Below are 27,402 nucleotides of genomic sequence, written 5' to 3'. Positions count from 1 at the left end.
TCCCATTATTATTAAAATAATTTGAAAATTATTCCTATCCCAAGACAAAAGCTGAACTACCCTTGTGACAAAATATTATTGGTAGGTTAGTAGTGACCTGTAAATACATAATTAGGATTGATTTTTCTGAGTGTTTCTTCATAGCTCAGCCCCTTTCTAACCTTCATTGACTGAACCCAGATGCTTATATCACCATCTGTGATTTTGCAGAATTGAGCTGTCCTTAAGCTACGATTTGGCATCGATTCTGTATGGAACTTAAATTGTTTTGTTTTTTGGTTGTTTTGGGGGGAGTTGGTGTTTTGTTTTGTTTTTAAGATTTTATTTATTTATTTGACAGAGAGAGATCACAAGTAGGCAGAGAGGCAGGCAGAGAGAGAGAGAGAGAGGAGGAGGAAGCAGGCTCCCTGCCGAGCAGGGGCTTGATCTCAGGACCCTGAGATCATGACCTGAGCTGAAGGCAGAGGCTTAACCCACTGAGCCACCCAGGTGCCCCTTGTTTTTGTTTTTTGATGAATATGCATTCCATAGCTTTTTCAGTCTGTACATGCAACATAACTTTAACATGACTGGTTAATTTTTAAAAATAAGGTAAAATTTAGTTAGTGAGCAGTATGCTGATTAAAAACAGTTAAAATCTGCTAGAGGCATGTGTCAAAATTTATAAGACTACAGAAGTTAGTGTTGGGTTTTACCTGATTTGTTTCAAAGTGAACAAGGTGCAGTGTTGTTTCTATCTAAACGTAATGCTCTTGAGAAATGACAACATTGCTGGAGTTTCTGACCAAACTTGATCATTCAGCACAAGTGTGACTTGTTGAGATGTTTCTTTGAAGGTCAAGGATGCTTTTTCTGTAACTGTGTTAGATCTTAAGAAGTGCAACCAGAATGTTTCAGTCTTTGGTGAGATTTGTTTCCGAAAACTGACAATTGACATAGACAATGAAGAATCAGTTGGCGATTATAATACATTATTCCATTTAGCTAAAGATTGCACAAGTGATTTCAGGATGGTATCAGTTACTGGCATGCATGCATATATATATATATATATATGAATGATACCAGAGGTGACTACACACAAGATCCAGATGAAGAACAGTCATGGCATGAACTAGGGTAAGAGGTGGAGGCAGTCAAAAGTGCTCAGATTAGGGCGCCTGGGTGGCTCAGTGGGTTAAGCCACTGCCTTCGGCTCAGGTCATGATCTCAGGGTCCTGGGATCGAGTCCCGCATCGGGCTCCCTGCTGAGCAGAGAGCCTGCTTCCCTCTCTCTCTCTCTGCCTGCCTCTCTGCCTACTTGTGATCTCTCTCTGTCAAATAAATAAATAAAATCTTAAAAAAAAAAAAAGTGCTCAGATTCAGGACATGGTTAATGTAGACCTGTAGGAGCCCACCATTGAGTATGAGAGAAAGAGATCTTAGGGTGACTTCAAGCTTTTTTGCCTGAACTACTGATAAAATGGACTAGCCATTGTCTAACATGAGAAAACCCTTGCTAAAAGAAGCAGGGTCTTTTATATGATCAGTTGCTTGTGCTTGACTCCCATTTATAGTCACTAAAGAAAGCTTATGGAAGAAACACTTGTTGGAATTTGTGAAAGAGACTGAGAATTAATGTATATGGACCAAAGGGGCACTAGTTTACATTAAAATTTTATAGTAGCAGAGAGTGCTACACAGGACCTGTTGTTAGATGTTCCCTATTAAGAAATTTGCCATCAGTAGTTTAACTGGAAGTGTTTATTCTAAAGTGAAACTTCAAACTCTTAGTATCGGAGCACCTGGGTGGTTCAGTGGGTTAAAGTCTCTGCCTTCGGCTCAGGTCATAATCCCAGGGTCCTGGGATCGAGCCCCCACATTGGGCTCTCTGCTCAAAGGGAGCCTGCTTCCCCCACCTCTCTGCCTGCTTGTGAGCTCTGTCTGTCAAATAAATAAATAAAATCTTTAAAAAAAGAATAAAAAAGAAAACCTCAGTGTCTATAATTGTCAAACCTCTTACTCATTAATTTTGTTGTAAAAATAATTCTAGGTATATAAATGAATCAAGGACTGTGATTTTTTTTCCAGTTTTGCTTTTTTTTTTTAATTTTATCTAAATTTATTATGAATTTCTGTTGGTTTTTTGGGAGGGTTTTGTTTGTTTTATAAGACTTGCACTTGTTTAGTAACAGATTTTCATGTTGTACTCCAGGTCTTTCTTCCCTCCATAATTGTATAAAAGTATAAGATTTTATTTATTTATTTGACAGAGAGAGATCACAAGTAGGCAGAGAGGCAGGCAGAGAGAGAGAGAGGAGGAGGAAGCTGTAAAGTACAGTCATGTCCATTATTTCTACTTTGGAGAAATAGAACCTGGCCTCTCACTTTTATGTATATAACCAAAAGCAGTTAAAATTCTGTTTATTCTTGTTCTTAGATGGTGTCCTCCCTGAAGTGGCTTTTCTTAATGGAAGCTCTAAGAGCATCCATTTTTGCTTTTTTGAGACAATACTTTATCCATAGTAATGATTTTATTACATGAGGTAGAGGTTTTTAGTTAAAACTTGTTTGGTAGAGATGCTCTTCTGTAAAATGAAAGTCACTACTGCATTTTTCAGTCCTACCATTAGTAGACTGTGTTCTTTTGTGTGACTACAAAATAAACAGTAGCCCCTATGTTACAGGTTGCTGACCTGGTTTTAAGATTTTTTATTTTTTATTTTTTTTTCAATTTATTTGTCAGAGAGACGGAGCACACAAGTACAGGGAGGGGCAGGCAGAGGGTGAAAGCAGGATCCCCACTGATCAGGAAGCCCAATGTGGGACCAATCCCAGGACTCTGGGACCATGACCTGAGCTGAAGGCACCTTCTTAACCCACTGAGCCACCCAGGAGTCCCGCTGACAGGGTTTTAATTAGTTCATCCATGCAAAGTACTTTGAACAGTGACCAGCATATAGTTGGTGCTCAGTATTTAAAGAGAAATTTTGGGGCACCTGGGTGGCTCAGTGGTTTGGGGCTCTGCCTTCAGCTCAGGTCATGATCCCGGGGTCCTGGAGTCGAGCCCCGCATCGGGCTCTCTGCTGAGCAGGAAGTCTACTTCCTCCTTTCCCTGATGCCTGCTTCTCTGCCTACTTGTGATCTCTCTCTCTCTCTCTGTCAAATAAATAAATAAATAAAATATTTTTTAAAAAGTAAATAAATAAAGGGGAAATTTTGATGCTAAGGTGAATAAATGATATGTTTAACCCTGTAGTCCAAGAAATATAAATGTAGATTTGTTCTTTTATGCATAGCACCTATTTTGATAATGCTCTTTGGAATATAATGAGATTTTTATTCTTGGTTTTTATGGAAACTTCAGCAAAATATGTAATACATCATTTAAATTGTTTTTCCTCTTACATGTGGAGATACTGGCTGAAAATTTTTTAGTTGTAAACTTTTTTTTAAAATGCTACTGTGTCTTATACTTTATTTATCTAGCACTTAGATTTTCAAAACATGTTTTGACCCCCAATTATGATTTTGTCATTGCAGGCAAGAAGACAACAAGACCCTAGTCCTGGTTCCAATTTAGGTGGTGGTGATGACCTCAAACTTCGTTAATTAGCAGCACAGCAGATGTGCCCCCCCATCTTTAAATATACATTGTGTCTAGTTGGCAGAAATAATCATTATTAAAAGACCAGAAACTGTGATAACTGGAGGTACTGCGATCTGTTTCTCAACCTTCGGCAGTAACAAGACATCACAAACTGCCGTGGTTTTGCACTATGATTATAGAATACCTGCATTTCTAATTTTGTATGCGTTAGCCAGTAATTTGAATTTTTTCCTATGCAAGCTTACTTTGTTGGCATTATTTTAGTGAGTTGAAACTATCCACTTGTAAAACTCTTTTTTTCCTCCATTTTAATTTAAAAGATTCTGTCATTTAAAAACAAATTAAATTTAAATTTTTATCAGAGGGTTTCCCCCAATCAGTTGTTCTAATTATTTTTGGAATTTTAGATGTGTTGGTTATATAACTTCATTTTAAATAGACACTCTTGGTCATTTGTTTTGTTTCTGTGTTTTTATAGTTTGTGGCATTTTAAAACTGCTGATGTGTTTGCATTATTTTAAACAAGCTAAAAACCTAGTAGCATAAGCTGTCTGCCACAGCCTTTTAACACAAAGTTTACAGTTGTTAAAGTTGCAGTATCCTTTTAAATGTTGATAATCAGTTCCTTTTTCTTTTCTCCTTAAACATAAAAATTTTTAATTGGTATTAACTCTAATCTGCCCCAGATCTGTTTTACATTTTGTTCTGTAATCATGTGTTTGTGTGGAGATATTCTCCACAGATGGTAATAATATTCCACTGAAATGCCTAAAGAAGTCGCAGGCTGGCTTCTGTTTTATTCAGGGACTTTTTTTTTTTTTTTTTTTAAGTCAATCTGAAAAGGGATACTGGAGCTTCTTCATGTATGTAACAACATATTAAACTGGAGACAGTGATGAATCAGCTACCAAGGTAATATTGTATTAAAATCATGTTTAAGATAGCTGCTTTTATGTGTATTTCATAATGCATGCTTTTGTAAAAACAATGCTGGGTGATGAAAAATTAGTCTTAGAAAATGTTCATCTGTGCAGAGGATACATTTTCTTCATTTATTATGGAAAAAAACTCACAGGTTATATATATGGTATTTTCCAAAAGGACTATAATAGAACCTTTTGAGATGAATTAGTATAAGAATATTTTTTAAATAGGCTCACTGTCAAATTGGATGCAACTTTGTTTTTCATACAAGACTGGAAAAAAGTGCTAAGTCATTTGGTACCTCCTTACAAATATTTTTCATGTCACATTCATTAAATGTTACTGCATTTCTGAATTTTTGCAAAAATGTGTTTTATCATCATAGAGTGGCATTATTTTAAAGAGTTTGAAAAACTGACATGGTCATTTCAGAAAAGAAACTGAAGTCTGAATAAGGTCATCGCATTTAAAACACACACACACACACATATACTTTACTTGATGAGGGAGGTGTGACTTTCATTGTATATAGGTCTTATAATTCATAAACATATCCTGTATCTCAGAATAAAAATATTTGTTATATATTTGAAGTCATGCATGGTAAGGAGTGTGTTTAAATCGTTATGAACAATAATGCATCATAAAAGACCATGCTGATCTTGTGTAACGAAGTACTATGAATGAATTTGGTTGGTATTAGTGTTGTGCAGCTCACATGTTTACACACTCAGTGCCCTAACTTCCCCTGAGGGAATTGCCTTTTAAGTGGCCCTTAAAGTGTTGTTTTAAGGTTCCTTTATCACAGAGCTCCTTGGTTTTTGACTTCTGCACTTAATTTTTTTAATAACATGATGATGATGATACATTTTTCTCTACAGCTTCTAGCTAAGGGCTCTCATTCCACCAGTAACTAAGATCAAATGTTATTAAATGTTCATATTGCCATCCTTCTGTAAATACTCGATTGTTCCTGTCATTCAGCTCAGCACTGTGCTTCTGTCTGTCTTAATGCTGGCATTAAGATCATGAGTCTTTTTTCTCCAATAGTGCAGGCTTTGGAAACTTTTATTAAGTTATTGATGCAATTTGATATTTTTCCATAATCTGTATTTAAACAAAATTACATCATTGCATCATCTTTTCTAAATTCATCTCCATTAAAACTTGCCTTAAGCTACCAGATCGCTTTTGCCACCGTTAGCCATACTGTATGTGTGTATGTTTCATTTACTTTCACAATAAACTTCTGTGTAGTGGAAAAAAAAAGGTCTTGGTTCTTAATTGACATAACCCAACAATTTCTGTTCTGGTGCTCGTTATGATATGAAAATTGACTTTGTTGTTTCCAAAATGTCCTTTCATCCTTTTTTTTTAACCTTTAAACAACAACAGTGGCATCTAGTGGTCATTTCTGCTCATTCCAAAGAAAACCTTCAATGTAAATATCACAGTATCAAACATACTTGGGACTTGCGCTCCTTGGTGGCAGAGTAGGTTGAGCGTTTCAGCTCAGGTGGTGATCTCAGGGTTTTCATCAAGCCCTGCGCCTGACCCTGTGCTTAGCATGGACTGAGCTTGGGATTCTCTCTCCCTCTCCTCCTGCCCCTCCTGCTCATGCTCTCTCTCTCAAATAAGTAAATCTTAAAAAAGAAAACATACTTAGGCATTTTTCCTATACCAGCCTTTTTCTTTAGAAACATGCCTTCAGCTTGATTTATAATGCAAAAAACTTACTTATTCACCACCGTATTTACTGCAAATAACAAATAAAAATGGTGAATTGGCACCATTAAGCAAAATTCCAAAGAATAAGATTCATACTCTGAGGGTTAATTTCAAAAGTTGTTCCGGCATCATGGTTTTAGGTAAGTGTATCATCTCTAGAAACAGTTATTTGGATATGCTAGTTTGGGGCTGCTTGGGAAAACAAATACCTTAATTGGTTTATGCCTCATTTGGCAATGGGGAGCTTTTTCAAGCTTTGTATGAAGCTTGTATGAATTATGCATTATTGTATAACACATTGCTCCAAAGCCTAGCAGCCTAAAACAGTAAACATCATCTCACGGTTTCTGTGGCTCGGAAATTTGAAAGAAGCTAAGTTCAGTGGTCTGGTCCAAGGTCTCTGCTGAGGTTAGAGTCAGGTTGTTAGCACAGCCAGGCTACCGTCATCTCAAGGATTGAGTGTGGCTGAAAGACTCCCTTCTAAACCCGTTCAGTTGGTCATTGACTAGCCAGTTCTTCAGAGACCTTTGGGTGAAAGTCCTTGATTTCTTGCTAAGTTTTAGAACAGAGACCTTCAGCTTCTTGCCATGTGGGTATCTCCATAGGGCAGCTCACAGCTTGGCAGCTGGCTTTCCCTAGAGCTTAGTGATTCAAGATGCAAGCCACAGTCTTATTTAAAAATCTAGCCTTGGGGGTGCCTGGGTGGCTCAGTCGGTTAAGCATCTGCCTTTGGCTCAGGTCCTTGGGTTGAGCCCCACATCAGGCTCCCTGCTCAGTGAGGAGCCTGTTACTCCCACTCCCCTGCTTGTGCTTGTTCTCTCTCTCAAAATCCTTAAAGAATAAAAAATAAATAAGAACCTAACCTTGGGTGGGGGCGCCTGGGTAGCTCAGTCAGATAAGTGTCTGACCTTAGGTTCAGGTCATCATCTCAGGGACCTGGGATGGAGCACCACCCCCATCCCCCTCGGGCTCCATGCTCAGCAGGGATACTTCCTTTTCCTCTCCCTCTGCCCCTCCCCCTATTCATGCTGTCTCTCTTGGGAATAAATCTTTAAAAAATAATAACCTAATCTTGGGGTGCTATGGTCTAAGTTAGAGGTGACTCACAGGGTCAGGCCCACACTCAAATGGAGGTGAATTAGGCTTCATCTCTTCAAGGGTAGTGTGTCAAAGGGTTTGTGGAAATATTTTTTAAAATCACCACAGTACACTGCCACATCTGTGTGTGTGTGTGTATTTACAAGACAACATTGGTATTTTCATCTCCCAAATAATTGTCTTTTGCAGGCATTTTCCAAGGCATGATTACCCATAGATAGCATCCATTTTTTTCTTACAGCACCACCACACGTACATATATGGCTTTTTAAAAAAGATTTTATTTATTTGAGAGAGTGCAAGCTAGTGCGAGCAGTGGAGGGGTACTGGGCAGAGGGAGAGGAGGAAGCAGGGAGCCTGACAAGGGACTCCATCCCCTCTCCCTGGCATCTGGACCCCAGCCAAGGAGCCCAGCCAAGTGGAAGGCAGATGCTTAACCAACCAAACCACCCAGGTGCCATATATGGCATTTCAAAAATGTGTCAAGACCAGAAAATTAAAATTGTAGGGTGATATCATGGATGAGAATGGTAGTTTGGTTTTTTTTTTTTTTTTTTTTCAATATAGGATACTTTTAAAACAGTTGCTATCTTAAGTTAAATCTCAACTTTTGGGTTAGAATATAAATCTCGGGGCACCTGGGTGGCTCAGTGGGTTAAGCCTCTGCCTTCGGCTTAGGTCATGATCTCTGTCGAGCCCCACATGGGGCTCTCTGCTTGACAGGAAGCCTGTTTCCACCCCCCCTCTCTCTGCCTGCCTCTCTGCCTACTTGTGATCTCTGTCAAATAAATAAAATCTTACAGAAAAAAAAAAAGAATATAAATCTCAACTTTTGGTTAGAAAAATTTAACCAACTTTGGGGCACCTGGGTGGTTCAGTCGGTTGAGCATCCAACTCTTGATTTTGGCTCCGGTCACAATCTCGTTCCTGGGATTGAGCCTCACGTTGCGTTCCCCACCGAATATGGAACCAGTTTGGGATTCTCTCCCTCTCCCTCTTCCCCAATCCTCCCCCAACCCTCTGTGCCGCTTGTGCTCACTCTCTCAAATAAATAACTTAAGCAGCTTTGCGTCATTATCGGCCTTATTCAGGTTTCAGAAACATCACAAAATGTAAATAGATAAGATACAGAGGGGAACTTTTGATTACAGGAGATAATCTATTTCCACAATATCTCCCAATATGGTAGATACTAGCCACATGTGGCTATCAAACCCTTAAAATGTGGCAAGTACAACCAAGAGACTGATTTTTAAATTTTTTAAATTTTTATTTTTTTATTTGACAAGTACTTACTGTAAGCCAACTATGTGCCAGGCACTTTTCTAGAGATGAATAAAATGGGCAAAGTTCCTCACCTAGTGAAGTTTACATCTCCTGGGAACATGAACAATAAGTAATTAAGTGGTGAAGTGATAGCTGCGAATTAACTAAAATAGCATCATGGGATAAATGGTGATGAGGTCAAATAAAGGAAGAATTAGGGAAGATGTGGCAGGAAGTAACGTTTTTGCTGGGACCTAAATAACAAGTGAACAGGAAACATTTCCATTCAGAAAAGGGGAGAATAAAGTCACTATACTAACAATTATGAAATGTCACTGGGGAGAGAGACAGAGTTTTCGACCCTGAGAGAGGGGAGTGTCTTTTGTAAGACTGACTGGGAGGGATTCCCCAATCCATTGTTTTTCACAGCTCTTGGGCCTGCCCATTCCTGATTTGCAGGATGCAGTTACCCTTCATTTCTGCTTTCAAACTGGCTGTTGGTTCTTCTCTTGACAAATATAACCAATAGTAACCATGGTAACGAGATTCTGTTTTCTAAGCTTTTCACCTAGGCTTCAAACATGTACATTTCCAGCCTTCTAAGCTATTACATGTGACCATTTTAATAGGACTGGTATCCTTCCAGCCCTCCAATTCAGTTCCCCCAGCCGTTGTCCTGAGGAATGCCATCATCCATTCAGCTACCCAAAGTTGGAAACCGTGTTTTTATTCTTTAATCCTTTTCTACCTCATATTCCGCATTCATAGATCCTGCCAAAGGATTCCATCAATTCTGTCACTATCAGATTTTTTAAAAATTTTAGTCACACACAAACCATTTACTATGAGTCAGACACTCTTGTAAGTGCTAACCAATCTGTGAAGTATGATCATTTTACAAATGAGGAAACAAAGGCACAGAGAAGCTAAGTAACTTGCCCAAGGCACAAAATCATTATATGGCAGAATTAGGATTCAAACTTCCAGCAAATGTGTTTGACCAATGTTAGCCTTCAAAATAAGTCTGCCAGTTATTTTACCAAAAAGGGGCTTGTTTAGGAATAGAGAATTTCAAGCCAGGACAAACAAGATACAGGAAAGCCGTAAGTAAACTCCCAGAATAAAAGAGAGGACAGCTCTTATATAGGAAAGGGATAAGTTGGGAAGGCTATTAAAAACAAAAGTCAATTAGGGTAAAATGTGAGTTCAAAGTATAGTGGCTTTTCATTGGCTGAGCTGTGACATTGTTTCATTGGCTGGGCTGTTCCCCACAAAGGAGGAAACCTTGCATCCACCTGGCCCGTCAGTAAAATGTTAGTTATGGTAATATGGATCGTATTGCATATGCCATCCATCACCAGGAGTAGGATGTCAGCGCTCCTCCTGCTGACCTCCAGCTTCCATTCTAAAGTTTCTGCCCCCCCCCTTTTTTAAAGATCTTATTTATTTATTTAATTTTACAGAGGGAGATGAGAGAGCACTTGGAGGGACAGAGGGAGAGAATCTCAAGCAGAGATTGGTGAGGCCCGATCTCATGATCCCAAGATCATACCTGATCCAAAATCAAGAGTCTGCTGCTCAACCAACTGAACCACCCAGGCACCACCCAAAGGGAATTTCTTACAGGCTTACCCACCCTTGTTCTTCCTGTTACTTGGATTTTCCAGACTAAAAATTATTTTCATGTTGTTATCCAGTGTGGCTTTCTCTGTTCTTTCTTTCCTCTCCCACACCCCCACATGACCTAACCCCAACCTCTTTGTTCACCGAAATAAGTCCCTCTAAGTGTTTGTTTGTTTTTAAAGATTTTACTAATTTATTTGACAGAGAGATCACAAGTAGGCAGAGAGGCAGGCAGGGGGCGGGGGCGGGGGGGGGGGGAGCAGGCTCCCCGCAGAGCAGAGAACCCGATGCGGGGCTCAATCCCAGGACCCTGAGATCATGACCTGAGCCGAAGGCAGAGGCCTAACCCACTGAGCCACCCAGGTGTCCCTGTTTGTTTGTTTTTTATATAAGAACCAGTCCTAGGGGCACCTGGGTGGCTCAGTGGGTTAAAGCCTCTGCCTTCGGCCCAGGTCATGATCCCAGGGTCCTGGGATCGAGCCCCACATCAGGCTCTCTGCTCAGCAGGGAGCCTGCTTCCTCCTCTCTCTCTCTCTGCCTGCCTCTCTGCCTGCTCGTGATCTCTATCTATCAAATAAATAAATAAAATCTTTAAAAAAAAAAAAAAAAAAAAGAACCAGTCCTAGTCTGGTTGGATTTGAGTTCAATTCAAACATTTTTAGATCAACTAAGATTACTCCTCATCAATGCTAGATTTCTTTCTAGGTCTACTCCTATGCTATTTAGGCCAGCTGCCCAGCTAACCTATCCTAAACCTATCCCATCCACATATAAATGTCTTTAATGCTTTCCATGCATAGTAAGAAGTAAATGTCCACCTATTCCTGCCCCCTGCCCCACTCCCTGTATTAGGTATCACTGGTATTTTTTTTTAATCTTTCCACAAAGGTTCTTTTGGTATGAACAATGTTTCTTTTATTTCCGTTTGTATATACTATACAATTTACACATAGCTTTTTTCTGTTAGCACTCCTTCCACATTAGCATACAGGGATATACTTTGTTTTTAAACGTATTCTATTACATATATCACACTTTGGTCAGCCACTTCCCTACTGATGGACATCTCAGTGACTCAGTTCTATTGTTTTGGCATATGATGTGGCAATGGACATCCTTCTCTGTGTTGTTTTACTGCCAGTAGCAGTGACTTCAAGTTTTGATGAGCCTCCCAAGTTACATTCCTACCAAACCAGTTTGAGAATTTAGCATGTCATGCTCTCCCCTGCTAAAATCCTTCCTCCAAGGGCAATGTAATGGAAAGAACTTGGGTTCCACCACTGAGGACCACAAGGCCATTTACATCTCTGGGCCTAATTTTCTTCACTTGTAAAGTGAGGTATAATCTGACATCTCAGGGTGGTTGTAAGAATCCAGAGTCGGCTTCCATGAAGGCTTGGCTCTAAAAGAAGTCTGGTTGCCTTTTAGTTTTTCAATGCCACAGGCCATGGGCCAAAAGCTCAGGCTGAACAGGCTAGAGGAGCCCCTTTTCCAACCTGTAGATGAGAATGGTTTGGTTAAGACCACACACCATTGGCAGCAAAGCCGACTCTTAATGGAGGCTGAGCTGCTGCCAACGATCTCTGGATACCGGCCCCAGGGGGCTGTACACATCTGGACTAGGTCAGCGGAGGTCTGGTCTAGCTGCTCCCCATTCTACCTATTCCTCTCCCCCAGCTCCCCGCGTTCCTACGCAAAAACTCGAGTACATTCCGCACTCACTGAAGTCGGTGTCTTCCCTCCCCGCTGGGCCTCAGACGTTGCACCTCGGAACTTTTGCACCCAGTGAATGTGAGTGGGACGTACGTCCGTGCAGAGGGCAGACGGATTTACATAACACGTCACATTCGTGTGTTACGTGGTATGCACATCCTTGTGTAGACATATGAAATGTGTGCAGTGTGGTGTGCAAATGTGACGATTCACGGAGTGTGGAAGCCCCCTGCCACCAGCACCCACCCTTCCGGGCGGTACTATCTTTCCTCAGCCTTCGCTCGGACTTTCACAGCATTTTGCGCGTGCCTGACTCCGCCTTGGGCTCCTCCCTCCCCGCCGCCCCGCGATTGAAATCCCGCCTTAGCCCCTCCCCCACCACGCTTTACGACGCCGCACGCCAGTTTTGCGGCAGACGCTTCGGCTGCTGCAGCTGGCCCTGCTACCGAGGCTGCTACCGGTGAGGTGAGCTGAGCTGAGCTGAGGTCTGCTGACCTGAGGTGTGGTTTTGGGCTGGTGCCGCCGGTGGCCAAGGAGTAGGCGGAGAGCCAGGCCAGCGGGGACGGCAGATCAGTCGCTGCTTTGTCTCCCCAGCTTCGGTCCCGTCTGCGTTGCTGCAGCGAGGCCGCCCCGGCCCCGCGAGCTGAACCAATGCTGGATCTGGAGGTGGTGCCCGAACGCTCTCTGGGGAACGAGCAATGGGAATTCACGCTGGGTGAGTCTGGGGCCCTACTTCAGGACCTTGCTCTGCTTCTTACTTCCCTCCAGGCCTTTCCTGTTTCTGGTCTCTGCCCCTTATTTCCCTGCTCCCGCTGCTTCTCGCCTCTTCCATCATCTCGGCTCTTTGGGCTCCGGGCACTAAGTTACCCATTCCTACCTACCAGACCCGCCAGTCTGTCGCTCGTCCTGGCCTTGACGCCCTCGCTTCAGGCTTCAGAAGAGCTCCTTCTGGGACAGTGGTACAGTAGAAATAATAACAACAATGGCCGACACTCCCCAGACACTTATCAAGGCCAGACCCTGCTTCTGTGCGTAATTATCTCGAGTATGCCTCCGTGGGGTCTGAGCGTCCGTCCTGTTGTTTTTCCTATTTCCATTTTACAGATTTAATAGCTAAGAAGTGACTGACACCCTTAAACGCTGCAGTAGTCGGTCGCGTTTTGTTTTTCTGGGCTGTGGGTTCCCTCCTCCCTAGGGGAAAGCTAGGGTCAGATCCTTAATCACATGTTAGGGATCTAGTCAAGGGAGGTGAGAAGAGTTTGTGTATTCAAGGAACTTGTGACTTGTTTCCTTCTCGTTTTTAATGTGGTCGATGTGTGGTGTAATCCTAAACCCAGACCTTAGCAGAGAGAGTTGAAGGTTTAATGAAATAAGAATTCAAGAAGAGTAACATTTAGTTTGTGTAAAATGCAGTTTGGCCCAGTATTAACTATTCCCAATTTCACTACCTTTATATATACAAGTACGTGCATCCGCTGACTCTAGTGTACGTTTACCTTGGCAAAGGGGGGTATGGAGCAGGTGTTGGTGCTATTTTTTTGTGCACACTTCATCTTCTGTCCCACTAATTTGGGCTACTGGACTGAGTGACCTGCTTGTTTGGGCTATAGCTCATCCTTGAATCTGAACACTCTTTTCAGTGGAGACAGGCTAGATGAGAAACTGCACAATAGATGCTGGTAGGACCATGCTGGTGCTCCGTGTCTCCATGAATGAACTGAACTACAAGCCTCTAGGTTATAGGAGCCAGTTTTATGGAGAGGTCTTAGGCAGTTTCTCTCATAAATTACACCACTCCTGCAGAGTTCGTCTCAAAATTTTAGCTGGTATAAAACAGTTTGGCCTCTTGTGAAGCACCACGAGCTTGATTGGGAGGCCAGTGATACATTTGCCTCCAGACCCGTTCATATGCTGATGCTGTTTGCCTTCTATTTAAGAACCTCCCCTACTAACAGCTTCTCATACCAGTACTTCACAGGGAAGAGAACCACAACCATAGCTTCAAACTGTGCTTGATGATACATCTAGTTTGTGGATCGCAGTGGTAGAGTCTCTTGACAGAAAGGAGTGATTAGAATGTCATTTGAGGGATGGCTGGCTGGCTTGGTCAGTAGAGAATGCAACTCTTGATCTCAGGAGTTGAGAGTTGCAGACCCACATTGGCAGGTAGAGTTTACTTAAAATAAAAATAAAAAGAGGGATGCCTGGGTGGCTCAGTTGGTTAAGCAGCTGCCTTCGGCTCAGGTCATGATCCCAGCGTCCTGGGATCGAGTCCCACATCGGGCTCCTTGCTTGGCGGGGAGCCTGCTTCTCCCTCTGCCTCTGCCTGCCATTCTGTCTGCCTGTGCTCGCTCGCTCTCCTCTCTCTCTGACAAATAAATAAACTCTTAAATAAATAAATAAATAAATAAAATAAAAAGAATGTCACTTGAGACCAGGATTTTAATTTAAAAAAGAAAAGAAAAGAACAGAAAAGCTGGGTGGAAGAGCAAGGGTTCTTCTGTCACCTGTTGTTTAGATACCTTAACCCCTACTTCTAACTTCACCAGTTTCCAGAAGTCAAGGTTTTGGGTAGTTCTTTCAGACTGTCTGAATATCTAAATGACAACAACAGTGAAAAGAGCATTTCTGTAGAGTGGCCCAGAATTGAACTTTGAGGGAAACCTCATAGAGGTGGCTTGGTCTTAATGATTCTCTTGTGGGTCTTAAAAATCTGCATTTCTAGGGGCCTATGGCTGGCTTACTTGGTAAAGCATGTGACTCTTGATCTCAAGTTGGTTCAAGTTCCACCTTGGGATAGAGATTACTTAAAAGTAAAATCTTTTTTAAAAAATCTACAGTTTTAAAGCATGTCTTCCTGAAAGATTATGATTATTTAAAAAAAAAAAAAAAAAGGAAGAAAAAGATTTTTCCCTCTGTCAGTCTTCTCCCCCAACCCTCAACATATCTAAACTGCAGTTGGAGCTGATAGGTAAAAATAGGTCTAAGAAGTGGATCTGTGCTTTAGAATTACCTTCCTAGGCCAGAGAACCAGGCAGTACTTAACTAAAGTCACCACAACCCTACAAGGTAATCTCCATTCGCCAGATGAGGAGCAGGCTCAGAAAGGTAGAGATAATGAAAAGTTGGTACCTGAACAGGGAAATCCTGCTTCCCACCGCTCTGCCCTTCTGACAATTGGCTCAGCTTTGTCTCTGTTCTTTTTGGAATCTCTGCAAATGCAGATGCATCTAGCCCTTGCCATCTTCTGCTTGGCATCACAGTGGGGAGCTGCATCCAGCTTCTTGGCTGCCCTCCTGGCCTTTGTGTGATGTTGGGACATTAGGGAAATGGCAACAACACAGGGACAGGAAAACCTAGGCAAAGAGGAATCGCTGAAAATGCCACTGATGGCTTGACTAGTGAGTGAATAAAGGCAGTACAAACTTAGAATGTTTTCAGTAAGACTTGGAGAATGTATTGGTGTGGGTGCATGTGTCTGAATTGTTCTAGAGAAGCTGAAGGCTCACTCCATTGAAGGCAGCATATATACCTCTGTGGACTCTGCTTACAAACATCAAAAAGTGAATAAGAAATGGTCATGTGCCCTGAAGAGTTTCGTGTGAGGGAAGGGTTACAGCAATAGTACATTTTATTAAAATGAGGTAGAGGTTGTATAAGGTGCTTTGGAAGGGGAGAAAAGACTTGACCTGACCTGGAGATTCAGGGAGGGCTTTTTTTCTACTTACAGTAGTCAGTACCATTCCTGGAGCCAGTGAGCACCAGGAAAACCCAATCAGAAATCTGCCAGGTTTCTCTCTACAATGTCTCTATAGATAGGAATTTTCCAGTCAAATTCAAAACAAAATGAAACAGTGGGAAAGATTGTGTGTGTAGGGAACTATAACCAGTTTGGTATTATAATTAGAGCATGATATACTAATGGAAGAAAAAATGGGTTTTCCAAATTCCCAGTGCTCTATAGTGGTAGCTGCCTGGGTTACTACCAAGGACTTTGGGGTCCAAGGGAAAAGAAGGTGAAGTGAAGATTAGTGAAGTGTGTTGTGTACATGGGTTTAGAAAGAAAGAGAGTAGATTTGGGGAGGTACAAAAGGAATCTAGAGGCTTCTGGCTTGAGTGATTGGGTAGATATTAGAGGTATTAAGACTCAGAATACAGTGGAGAACTGAGACTGAAAAGATGATGAAGAGTTACTGTTAATCTGTCTACTTTTTATTTGCCTTTAGATTTATATAGAAAACAGATTGAGATGTGAGTCAGAAACCAGGTGGTTGGTTGGATGAGTGAATGAGGGATAGGCAGAAGGAAACATTGCCCATCATAGAGACCTGGGAAAGTTAGGGGAACAGCAGGAAAGACTGTGTGTGTGTAGAGGCAGGATGAGAGTGCTCAGAGTGAGAGAGTGGTCACTAGGGTCTATGGTACAGGATTTACATGTCCCCTAATTGCTTTGTTTCACTCAATCAAAGTTCAACAAACACATGGGACCACCTGCTTTGTGCCAGGCACAGTGACTGGGTGCTGGGGATATAGCAGTGAGTAAGATAGATAGTATAGATAGTGGTTCTGTCCTCGAGGTATAGAGGAGACTAACAGATAAATAAACTGAATGGGAGGCTTTATTAGATAAGGCAGTTGGGGAAGTGAGATGAGAGTCAAGAGCTGAAGAATGAGAAGAAACCAACTATGGGAAGAACATTCCAGCAGAGTCTGAGCTAGCACAGAGACATAAGGTAGGAAAGAGTTTGACATGTGCCGGGAACAAAGGGAGGCACGATGAGCCGTGGAAAGAAAGATGGAGGTGGACAAGATCCAGAATATTCAAGAACTTTAGGTGATGGCATGTTGTTTGAGTTTTATTGCCCTATAATGGGAAACTCTTGAAGGGTTATAAGATAAATGATGAGATCTATAAAACATGATGTATACAGTTTAGAAGGTTGACATACCCTTTCTTTTTTTTTTTTTTTAAGATTTTATTTACTTATTTGACAGGCAGAGATCACAAGTAGGCAGAGAGGCAGGCAGAGAGAGAGAGAGAGAGAGAGGAGGAAGCAGGCTCCCTGCTGAGCAGAGAGCCCAACGCGGGGCTCGATCCCAGGACCCTGGGATCATGACCTGAGCCGAAGGCAGAGGCTTTAACCCGCTGAGCCACCCAGGCACCCCGACATACCCTTTCTTAGGCTAGGTAGCTCTGTTAGAAGTAGGACAGTGCTCTAGTTTCTTTGCTGTACATATGTTTGGTTCCCTTTAGAGAACTTTTTTAGCCTTCCTTTATCAATAGTTGTGTGACAACTGGCCGTTGTAGCTGCTTTGTCTCTTCCAGATGAGTTCCTCCCCAAGTGACTCAGGACCTGAGGACCCAAGGATTCCAAGGCTATGGATTTGATGTGGTTAATTGGAAAAGAATCCTCTCTTGAGAAACTGATTTATGCCATGTGGGCCAGAGAAGCCATGTGGCCTTCTGTTCCTCAGCACCTAAGTGGGCACCTAACACATGGATGTTTTCCCACTCCTTTTGGGAGAGACAGTGTAGATGCTCCTCCATTTCAGGAATGGCAATGCTGAGTGATGTGTGCAGTTTGTTCATATTTTCAACAAACATTTATTAAGCCTTTACTTTGTACCAGGTTCTATGTTATAGAAGGCTGGAAAGTGCCTTGTGTTAAGGTCTGGTTTCCTCTAACTTTCTTCAAACTGTAGAATGGACCATCAAATGAAGGCAAGGTTAGATCATTGTTTAAATATAGATAGACCATGTGTTTTTATAACCATCTATTATTTGTGTATAAGGTCTTTTCTGCACATCTCTCCTGGAATCAGAGGAAACTGATCTTGAATGTGAGCCACTATGTTTACCTGAGGTCATATGGTGGTCCCTCCTTCACCCTTTCTCTTACTACCTACTCCATTGTACATCAGCATGGCTGAATAAATATTTATCCAATAGCCACTATGTGGTCAACCCTGTGCTGGGTGCTGGGGATCAAGAGAATGGTGAATAACACACACTGTCCTTGGATTCATAAAACTGTGAGTCTTGATTTTGGATTTTGTCTGGGACTTGTTTTGGATTGTCTCTCTGTAAGATTCTTCTTGTTTGAAATATAATGGACTCTGAAAACTTACTTTTTGGTAGTCCTTGGGATCTTGGAGATATTGTTGGGATTTGGATTTCTTTTTTTTTTTTTTTTTTTTTTAAGATTTTATTTATTTATCTGACAGAGAGAGAGGAGGAAGCAGGCTCCCCGCTGAGCAGAGAGCCCGATGCGGGGCTCGATCCCAGGACCCTGAGATCATGACCTGAGCCGAAGGCAGCAGCTTAACCCACTGAGCCACCCAGGCGCCCCGGGATTTGGATTTCTTAAATTGGCATATATAAATTTGTTTATAATGGGCCATGAGTTAAAAAATCAAGTATTAAGACTTAGGGGATTTGTGGGTTGATAAGTAAGGATCCAGTGAAACCCTTAGTAAAATAAGTTGGTTCTGATAGATGTGTGATTTTTAACTTTTTAAATGAGCCCTTACAAGTCATGTGCTTCTGCAGACTCTTCATTTGAGAGATGAGGAAACATGCCAGAAAGAAAGAGATGAAGGAATCTGCCCTAGGTTATATGTAATTCATGGTAGAATGAGAACCAGAACCTTGGTCTCCAAAGCAAGTCATGCAGTCTGTACTTTTCTCATTGTTCTTTGGTTCATGCTGACTTTGCCTTCTCTGAGTCCTTTTCCTGCTTGGGATCAGTGCAGTACTTCTCATTTCCAGGAATCTCTTTTGTATATTCACTTCCTCCCCTTATACAACCCAGTTGTTCCCTTAGTGCTTGCTGCTAACTTTATTCTAGCCCTTGCTGCTTACTGAACTTTTATTTACTCATATGTTTATAGACCTTGGTGGCCCCCGCCTCCCATCCCAGGCTTTACTGCAGGGACTGATGCCTATTATGAAGATAGATGTCAGTAAATGGATAGCCCAAGTAACCACACAGGTGTCCTTGCTTTATTTCAGGAATGCCTCTGGCTCAGGCAGTAGCCATTCTTCAGAAGCACTGTCGCATCATCAAAAATGTCCAGGTTCTCTACAGTGAACAGGTGAGTGGTAGCTGCTTTGTTTACTGAAATAGCATTCCTCATTGTTGAGTCACCTCCAGATGCTGATGCTCTGGGAGAGGCAGACTGGCAGAGATTGCTTGGTCATTGTGTTTGAATGGGAGAATTTCTAGCACTAGTCAGTTACCAAGTACATTTTCTTCAATTCTGAAACTTTTCATCTTGATAATCTAGTGCCGCCAGGTTTGGAAGAGCAATAATAACTGCTATTTTTTTTTATGTGTTTTGACTTACCAACTGGTCCTTAGACAGGAACATTTCAGTGGGAGGTCACCTCTGGGACTGTCTTGTCTTCTAGGGTGCTTGTCTTCCACTTTTTTATTTAAAATAATCTTTTCTGCTCTGTTGATTGGTTTGTGTTCAAAGTTGTTGAATACAAATTTCTAACCAGCAGAGCACTCCAGACTTGAAAAGAAGCAGGTGTAGCTCACTACTTTAGTGAGAATGATCTGATACATGAGATCATATATCAAAATATTGGCTCCAAATTAATGGACATAGTTCATATTTTGCTTTTTTTGGTCTGATTTATGGTGGTCTCTATTAAATGTTGGTCAGTTGTGCCAGGAATTAACCCCTATTGTAAAATGTTACATGTATCTACAAAGACCTTTTCCATTTCCAGAAAGAATGTATATGTTACACCAGAGTACTTTCTGATCATCAGGATTTTTTGTGCTTGGTTTTATACGTAGTTAGAGACTATTTTTTATGGGCTTTTAGAAATAAGATTATTTATCGCTCTAAAAATACAATCTACCTTCTACTGAACTCTCTGAAACCTGTGATTCTTCTGTGACACAGACCATGTATTGCTGTGTGGAGCAACCTTTATGGTACCCCATGTGTCACAAATTTCAGGGAATAAAGATGTTTTGTGTTGTTTTGGTTTTTTAAGTATTTTATTTATTTGACAGAGAGAGCACAAGCAGCGGGAGTGGCAGAGGGAGAAGCAGCCTTCTCGCTGAGCAGGGAGCCTGATGCAGGACTCGATCCCAGGACCCTAGGATCATGACCTGAGCTGAAGGCAGATGCTTAATGGACTGAGCCACCCAGGCACCCCAGGGAATAAATAGTTTTGAGCCTATACATGCTGCAGGATGTCCTCACTCACTTCTCTGAAACCTTCAGAGTACCATTTTGATCATTTTAGTTCCCTTTGTTCTAATTAGTTTCAGATCCTAAAGCACATGACCGTTTATTTTTGACGTGAAGAATGTTGTGGATTAGAAGTGAATGAGATTCTGTGAGGCTGTCCAGTTTGGCCTAGTGTCAAGGTTGAGCCTCTCATCAATGTCTAGTCATTACACTCTGCAGTGCAATACTCCTCTTGCAGCCTAGTGAGAGAGACCCTATAGAAAGGGTCTTCCTGAGACAGGGAATGCATAATCTTCAAGCAAGAGCTTAGATATTCTTGTGGTGCCTACCATGGAACAAGGGACTTCTAAGAGTGGGCCAAGGGGTTCCTTGAGCCACAGTGTCAGTGTTTTCTCATTTATAAAGTGAAGGATGGTGACTTTTCCTCTTTATCGCTCTCAGATGATCGCTAACCTACTCTGACTTTCAGTGTTAGCCCATGAGGGAATTACTCATGACAACTAGCAACCATCCAAACAGGGATAATAGGCTTGCTAACCCTAACCCTTGAGCATATAACTCCTGCATATTCAGTTAAATCAGATTTGAGCACCCCCAAATTAGATGCATTTGAAAATAGGTTTAATTCATTTTTTTTTAAGATTTTTATTTATTTATTTGACAGAGATCACAAGTAGGCAGAGAGGCAGTCAGAGAGAGAAGAAGGGAAGCAGGCTCCCCGCTGAGCAGAGAGCCCAACTCGGGGCTCGATCCCAGGACCTTGAGATCATGACCCGAGCTGAAAGCAGAGGCTTTAACCCACTGAGCCACCCAGGCGCCCCGGTTTAACTCATTTTTAAGAATGAAATTTATTTCTTATTTCACTACCTTTGTTGTCTGTTGTTCTGATCTTTAGGTACACATAATAGTTTTAGCTTTGAGCTCATTTCCCCTGATATCTTCTAAGCAACTGGCATCAGTTAGAAAACATAGGTTTTTGAGTCCATGGTTCAGATCCTTGCTCTTCCTATTTCTTAGCCATGCAACTTTGGCAAGTTACTAACCAGTCTGGTTCTCCTTCTGTAATGTGGATATGGTTTTCTTGTAATAGAGTAATCTTTTTTTTTTTAATTTTATTTATTTATTTTAAGTAATCTCTACACTCATTGTGGGGCTCAAACTCATGACCCCAAGATCAACAGCCGCATGCACCTCTGACTGAGCCAACCAGGAGCCCTAGAATAGAAAAACCTTTTGATGAGGATCAAGAAGAGATGGTGTCTCAGAGCTCTGATGTAGTGCTTCTTAAATTGGGTCCCGTCCTCCTCTGCAACTCCTTCCCTTCCTTTCCCATCTGTCTCCTTGCTCCCATCAAGTGTGAAGAATAGTTTCGCCCCAATAGATGTTTCAGAAATATCTTCTTTTTTTTTTTTAATATTTATTTATTTGACATGCAGAGATCACAAGTAGGCAGAGAGGCAGGCAGGCAGAGAGAGAGAGGAGGAAGCAGGCTCCCTGCCGAGCAGAGAGCCTGATGCGGGGCTCGATCCCAGGACCCTGGGATCATGACCTGAGCCGAAGGCAGAGGCTTTAACCCACTGAGCCACCCAGGAACCCCCAGAAATATCTTCTTATCTCTAGCGTATCACACCTTGGAAGTTAAATGTGTATATCAAGTAGGTCCTATCTTTCTTAGTGGGAAGAGCGTTAACTAAGAGTGAACAGCTTTACTAAACTCCTTCATGTGGAGGACTGTATAGTTCTGGGTCACTGGAAGGGACTGCTTAAACATCATATGGTAAAGGTATACTTTGGTTCTGGAGATATAAAATACTAATAAAATAATGGTTGTTAGGATAAATTGCTTGCTTTTGAAAATTATCTAGTTATGTCCTGAATTGTAATGATGTTGGGAGAAAAATGATCAGATCTTGGGAGAGTGTAAGAAAATTGAGATCCTCCCATCATTCCTCCTCCAAGCAAGGATCTTGAAGGATGCTATAATACTGCTTCACCCTGCTTACTGCCATGGAGTAGCCCTCTCAGAAATTTGTTCTGGGTTGAGAATAAGTGACCCAAGGTCAGGGTTCATTTTTGTATTATCTTGATTGACACCTGATGGTTTTAGACATTCATACATGCCTCCTGGAAAATTACAACATTCTTTCTTCTAGTTTGCCAGGCATGGTGGTGCCAACTGGGCCTGCTACCTTGTGAAGATCATTGGGGTAGAAGGGGACAAATAGTCTGAGCTAATCACAGAAGGCTCTTTGGAGAGATTTTTTTTTTTATTTTATTTTCTTTGCTTTGCTTTACAAGATTTGTTTTATTTTATTTTTTTTTTTAAAGATTTTATTTATTTATTTGACAGAGAGAGATCACAAGCAGGCAGAGAGGCAGGCAGAGAGACAGGAGGAAGCAGGCTCCCTGCTGAGCAGAGAGCCCGATGTGGGACTCGATCCCAGGACTCCGAGATCATGACCTGAGCCGAAGGCAGCGGCTTAACCCACTGAACCACCCAGGCGCCCACAAGATTTGTTTTAAAGAGTGACAGAGGAAGAGGGAGAAGCAGGCTCTCCACTGAACAGGGAGCCCAAGGTGGGGCTCGATCCCAGGACCCTAGGATCACAACCTGAGCCAAAGGCAGACGCTTAACCGACTGAGCCACCCAGGCGTCCCTGGAGAGAATTTTCACAGTGACACCGACGCCAGTGACACCTGGCCTTGTTTCCTACATATCTGTCTCTGACAGCCACACTTCCGTCATTCATTGTGCCTACCTTGGGAGGCTCTATTAAAAAAACTTCTAAACTCTTTTGAGGGCTGTGTGCCAGTTTAGAGGAGGGGTAAGGTTTTGGATTTTGGGTTTTTTTTTCTGCTGGACAGCTTGCTTCAGGGCTCTGAAATGGCTTCAGATGTCAAGACCTTGAATTGATTGCATTGGGGCAGAAGCAGGGTGGTGATGCAGAATTGATGAAAGAGTGCTGTATGCTAAGTGCTGTGCTTGGTGCCCTGTCTCCTGCTGTCTAGACTTATTATCTCTGTTCCCACAACAGCCCTGAGGGGAAGGGATGATGGTATTCCCATGAAGAAACTAGAGCTCAGAGAAGTGTTGAGAGTCACTTAAGGTCACCAGCTAACCAGTACTCAAGGCCGGCTCTGTCCACTGCTTTGTGCTGCTACTCCCCTTCCCCCAGGACTCAGAAGGGGCAAATATAGAAATATGACTCCTTAGATCTTAGATTTGGGCTTTTCAGAAGGAAGCACATGTGATAAGGGATGGTGGGGTGAGGGAAAGAAAGAGTAAGGTGTTATTTCATATATAAACAGCACAAGGTATTTATTTGTCTTGGAATATGGCTTAAAGAAGTCAAAGTATAGAACGTATTTCCTGTGGATGGCACAAACAGCCTGGAAGTGAATGGACATAGGTTCAGCTGACATGCATTGAACATCACCTGACAGATTTGAGTCATAGCAAGGCCCTTTTACCTGGCCTGTGTTCCTCACTGATTGCTCTGTGGGTTTGATAGATAAACCCAGGCTGTATAGATGTGGACCCCAGACCTTCAAAAAAAAAAAAAAAAAAAAAAAGGCCTGTATATTCACATAAAATCTTGGCCCTTTCCCTTAGGTATTACTGCTCAAAGCCTAGAAGAAAGAGGCTCTTTTCATCCAGTATTAGGAAGCGGCAGCTTCAGACTGGAAGCAGAGGACGCTGCATTTACACAACAGTTTGTTAGTTGGGCAAGGGAGAGGCTCTCTGCACTTCCATAATCCCTGTGCATTGCATTTGGATTTGCAAGGTTTTCAGTAGTGTAAATTGTTCGGTGTGCTTTATTTTTTGTTTTTCAGTCTCCTCTAAGCCATGACCTCATCCTTAACCTGACTCAGGACGGGATCAAACTGCTGTTTGATGCTTTCAATCAGAGACTTAAGGTAACTATGAATGACAACTAAAGTTGCCTGTCAGGCTGATTAATAGGTGCTATTGTGGGATGTTTCTGAAACTAATGAGTCGGAGTAGACTCCTGTGATTCAGTCTACCACGGTCTAGGGGACTGAAGCTGTGCCTGTTCTCCTAAAAAGAGGGGCTGGGGTGGTTGGAAAGAGGCTGGGAAGGACTCCAATCCAGGCTCCAGAGGTGAAAGGGAAAAAGTGTTGAAGATTTGGGGAATATGCTATGGGGACGGGACTTAAGTTATTCAACTTAAGGAAAGCGAGAGAAGAGCTAACTCTCTGGCACACATTATTCCAGATCTTAAAAAGGATACTAAAAATGGGACCTAACTGCAGAATAGGACCTAAAGACTTGTTTTTGTATCTTGTTTTACTTTATTCTTGGATCAGACAGTATGATTTAGAAGATGAAAAATGGAACTCTTCTTCCTGAAATGCTGGGGCTTAGGGCTTGGTACCACCAGCAATGAGTTGATTCTTTAACCCCTTCAGGATATGTAAACAAACAACTCAGTGGTGTGTAGGGTTTGTCTTAATTGCTGTTCAAGGGCAGTTTACTAACACCTGTTTTCAGTCCAGGATGTTTTTAATACACTATTTACAAATGCTTGAGCTGCACAGATTAGTCATGTGGCACCAGACTCATGCCTCAGAGTCACAAGGTTGAATGTGGCTCTGGGCAGTGGCATACCAGAGCGGTTATCCTGGTTAGGTTGTGCCTTTCCAAAAGACTTGGGCACTTCCTAGTTCTCATCATCCTAACACAAGTGAGCTGCTAAGGAGACAAGACAGAATGTGGAAAAGGAATCTGTACATTAAATGAGAATGCATCGTTTATGATGGTTTTATCAGAAAGTAAATGTGAATATTCTTAACCCCACAACTACCTTGCCTCTCCTTGTGGACCTAGTCATCCTGTCTTCACTGACCAGAAGTTTCACAGTGGGAAAGGAAAGAGGATGGTCATTAGTGTGGCTTCATTACAAATTGGGGGGAAAATAATCTAGAAACATCTTTACAAAGAATTATTTGTCTCAGATTGGTAAGTCCACTTTAGGAAACATAACCCAAAAAGATTATGGGGAAGTAATGTTACCTTTACATATGTTGCCTATGTAGCAGGACTTTCGTAGTAATAAAAGGCCAGAAATAACCTAAATGGACAAAAGAGGGGGATGGCTAGGCAGCCCATCATTGAATCACAGCCTGGTGAGGATGGTGTCATGTATTTAGTGAATACTTGGTACAGGTTAGGCACGTGGCTAAGTGCTTCCCATACATTTCTAACTTAACAAGCTTGTGAGGAATACTGTTTACCAGTGAGATAATAGAGGGACAGAGGATGCATGCTCTGCTAAGCTTTTGACCCTAAATTACCAGTGTGTGGTGGCATAGAAATCAGGAATAGAAATGACTGAGCTTTTGTGGAGGGGTATGGGAAATAAATGTGATAAAAGCTGAAGAAAACTGTGAGCACATTACGGAGAACTGTGAGGAATGGGAAGTACATTTGAATGGGAAAGGCAATAAGTAGAACCTTCTCTTCTGCTTTCTATGGGGTGCCTGTGAAATGAGGGAGGGGGCTGGGGCCCTGTCAGAGCCTCTGGAAACTGGGGAAGCAATTCTCAGGTGCCCTTGGTCAGCATCAGGTTTGACATACCCCTTCTGCCCGCCCTTCCAGCTGAGCACTTAAGAATCCACATCTCCCTGATGCCTTGACTGCCCTGTGGGATGAGGCTTCCCAAATCTCAACCTTTACAGCTACCTCTCTTTGCTTTTCCTGCTTGGCTGCTGTCATGGCTTCTTTGGGGAAATCAAGGCCTTTTCCTGCCCAGATGGTGGTAAATCATGGACTTCAGACTTCCCCAGTTGCTTGTTCCCGTGGCCCGGAAAGCTCCATGGGCCAAATCTGCTTGTTGATTCTCCTGGTGACATGAAGGACTCGAAGATGGGTCTCATGCCACAAGTGCTATCCTACATAGGCCCTGTAATTAATTCTGGTCCACTGCTCTCCCAGTATGTGGGCAGGGTTGAAACACCCAAAATGTTGGTTTGGATTATTGGTAGGTGGGTGACAGTGACACAGAAGGAATATCCTCGAGACCTACCCCCACAGCATGAGTTTTGGGTCATTGGCCAGCTTCAGGGATGGCAATCAGGGAGGCAGGGTGCCTGCTTCTGCTAGATAAGCACGGCTTCTGGCTAAATGTTGAGGCTTTCTGCCAGCGTGGGGCCTTGGCCTTGGTGAAATGGCATACCAGTTTGGCACAATACAGGCTTTCTGAAGGGGACACTAGGTATCTTATGAATCACAGCTGTTCCCCTGTCCTTCCTTGTATGACCTCTGAGGGCACCTCTTTTCATGCTTTCTAGCTTCATATTGCCCGTAGCTAGCTTCCTGACAGTCAGACTTGCCTGACATTTTAAGTACCTTTCCTGTGTGAACTAATAAGGCAAGCCTAAAGGGCTTAATTTTGTGGGCCTGGTGAACAGTATATGCAAGTAATGTAAGAAAGAGTTGGTTGAAGTGCTATGACAGCCCAGCAGAGGGAGTTACTCTTAGCTTCAGATAGGATCCAAATAGCTGCATTATAATGAAGAGGTGCCCAGCTTGTGGTTCGGGGTTAGGATCATGAAACAAGGTTGGGGTTAAGTTAGGGATAAGGTCTGGCCAGGAGTAAACTACCTGTTATGTCTCGTTTTCTGTGGCAGTGCCAGATGCTTCTACACACAGGACCCCACAGCCCCTTCTAGTTTGAGGCCCTCAGGACAGGCGGACATTGAACCAGCTGTGCTTGTTCCTCCACAGGGAAGGCCAGGACTCCCAACTGGAGGATAGTAGCTGGTTCTCCACGCCCCAGCCAGCCTTGCTTCTGGCTCCCAAGCCCCTGACACCAATGGCATAGACTCCATAGTGCTCATTAACTTGGCTCCACTAGTGACCGAACATTCAGTACTTTTGTCTCTGCTCTGAGTTCTTGGCATTTAATCCAAGGCTGAACCCCTTGACATGACACAAGGGTCCTGAGGTTCTTCAGGTGCCCTTCAGCAGAGAGAGATTTATGTATGAATATTGTCATACATGTCCTAACCTAATGTAATATGACTTCTTTTCCAGCAGGATAGACCTCCCCCAACTTTTTGTTTTGTAAACTAAGTGTTTTAAAACTTTTAAAGTATTTTAAAGTGATTTGATTTGGGGTCTTACTAATGCAGCAAAGTGTGAGATAAGGCAGAGGGCTCAGTATCCAAAGGTACAGCTTTAACTTTTAAGCTACATTTTTTGTTTCTGTGGAGGGTTTCATGGTTTT

At 42.4% G+C, this 27,402-nt stretch overlaps 2 protein-coding genes across 3 annotated transcripts in view; both read left to right on the top strand.

Annotated features, from left to right (window-relative positions):
- CBFB (core-binding factor subunit beta) overlaps window positions 1-5,782 on the top strand; it is an 82,044-nt gene extending 76,262 nt beyond the window's left edge. For both annotated transcript variants that reach the window (XM_047710253.1, XM_047710254.1), the window contains exon 7: window positions 3,523-5,782. In XM_047710253.1, coding sequence (XP_047566209.1) covers window positions 3,523-3,591 — 69 coding nt within the window. In that variant the 3' untranslated portion in view covers window positions 3,592-5,782. The remainder of the gene's footprint in view (window positions 1-3,522) is intronic.
- A 6,580-nt stretch (window positions 5,783-12,362) lies between these two features.
- Window positions 12,363-27,402, top strand: part of PHAF1 (phagosome assembly factor 1) — a 30,098-nt gene continuing 15,058 nt past the window's right edge. The window contains exons 1-3 of the mRNA XM_047710238.1: window positions 12,363-12,656; window positions 18,954-19,036; window positions 23,987-24,070. Coding sequence (XP_047566194.1) covers window positions 12,593-12,656; window positions 18,954-19,036; window positions 23,987-24,070 — 231 coding nt within the window. The 5' untranslated portion in view covers window positions 12,363-12,592. The remainder of the gene's footprint in view (window positions 12,657-18,953; window positions 19,037-23,986; window positions 24,071-27,402) is intronic.

The sequence above is a fragment of the Lutra lutra genome, chromosome 17, assembly GCF_902655055.1.
Source record: "Lutra lutra chromosome 17, mLutLut1.2, whole genome shotgun sequence".
In the NCBI taxonomy this organism is placed as follows: domain Eukaryota; kingdom Metazoa; phylum Chordata; class Mammalia; order Carnivora; family Mustelidae; genus Lutra; species Lutra lutra.
This window is presented reverse-complemented; position numbering and strand designations above follow the sequence as displayed.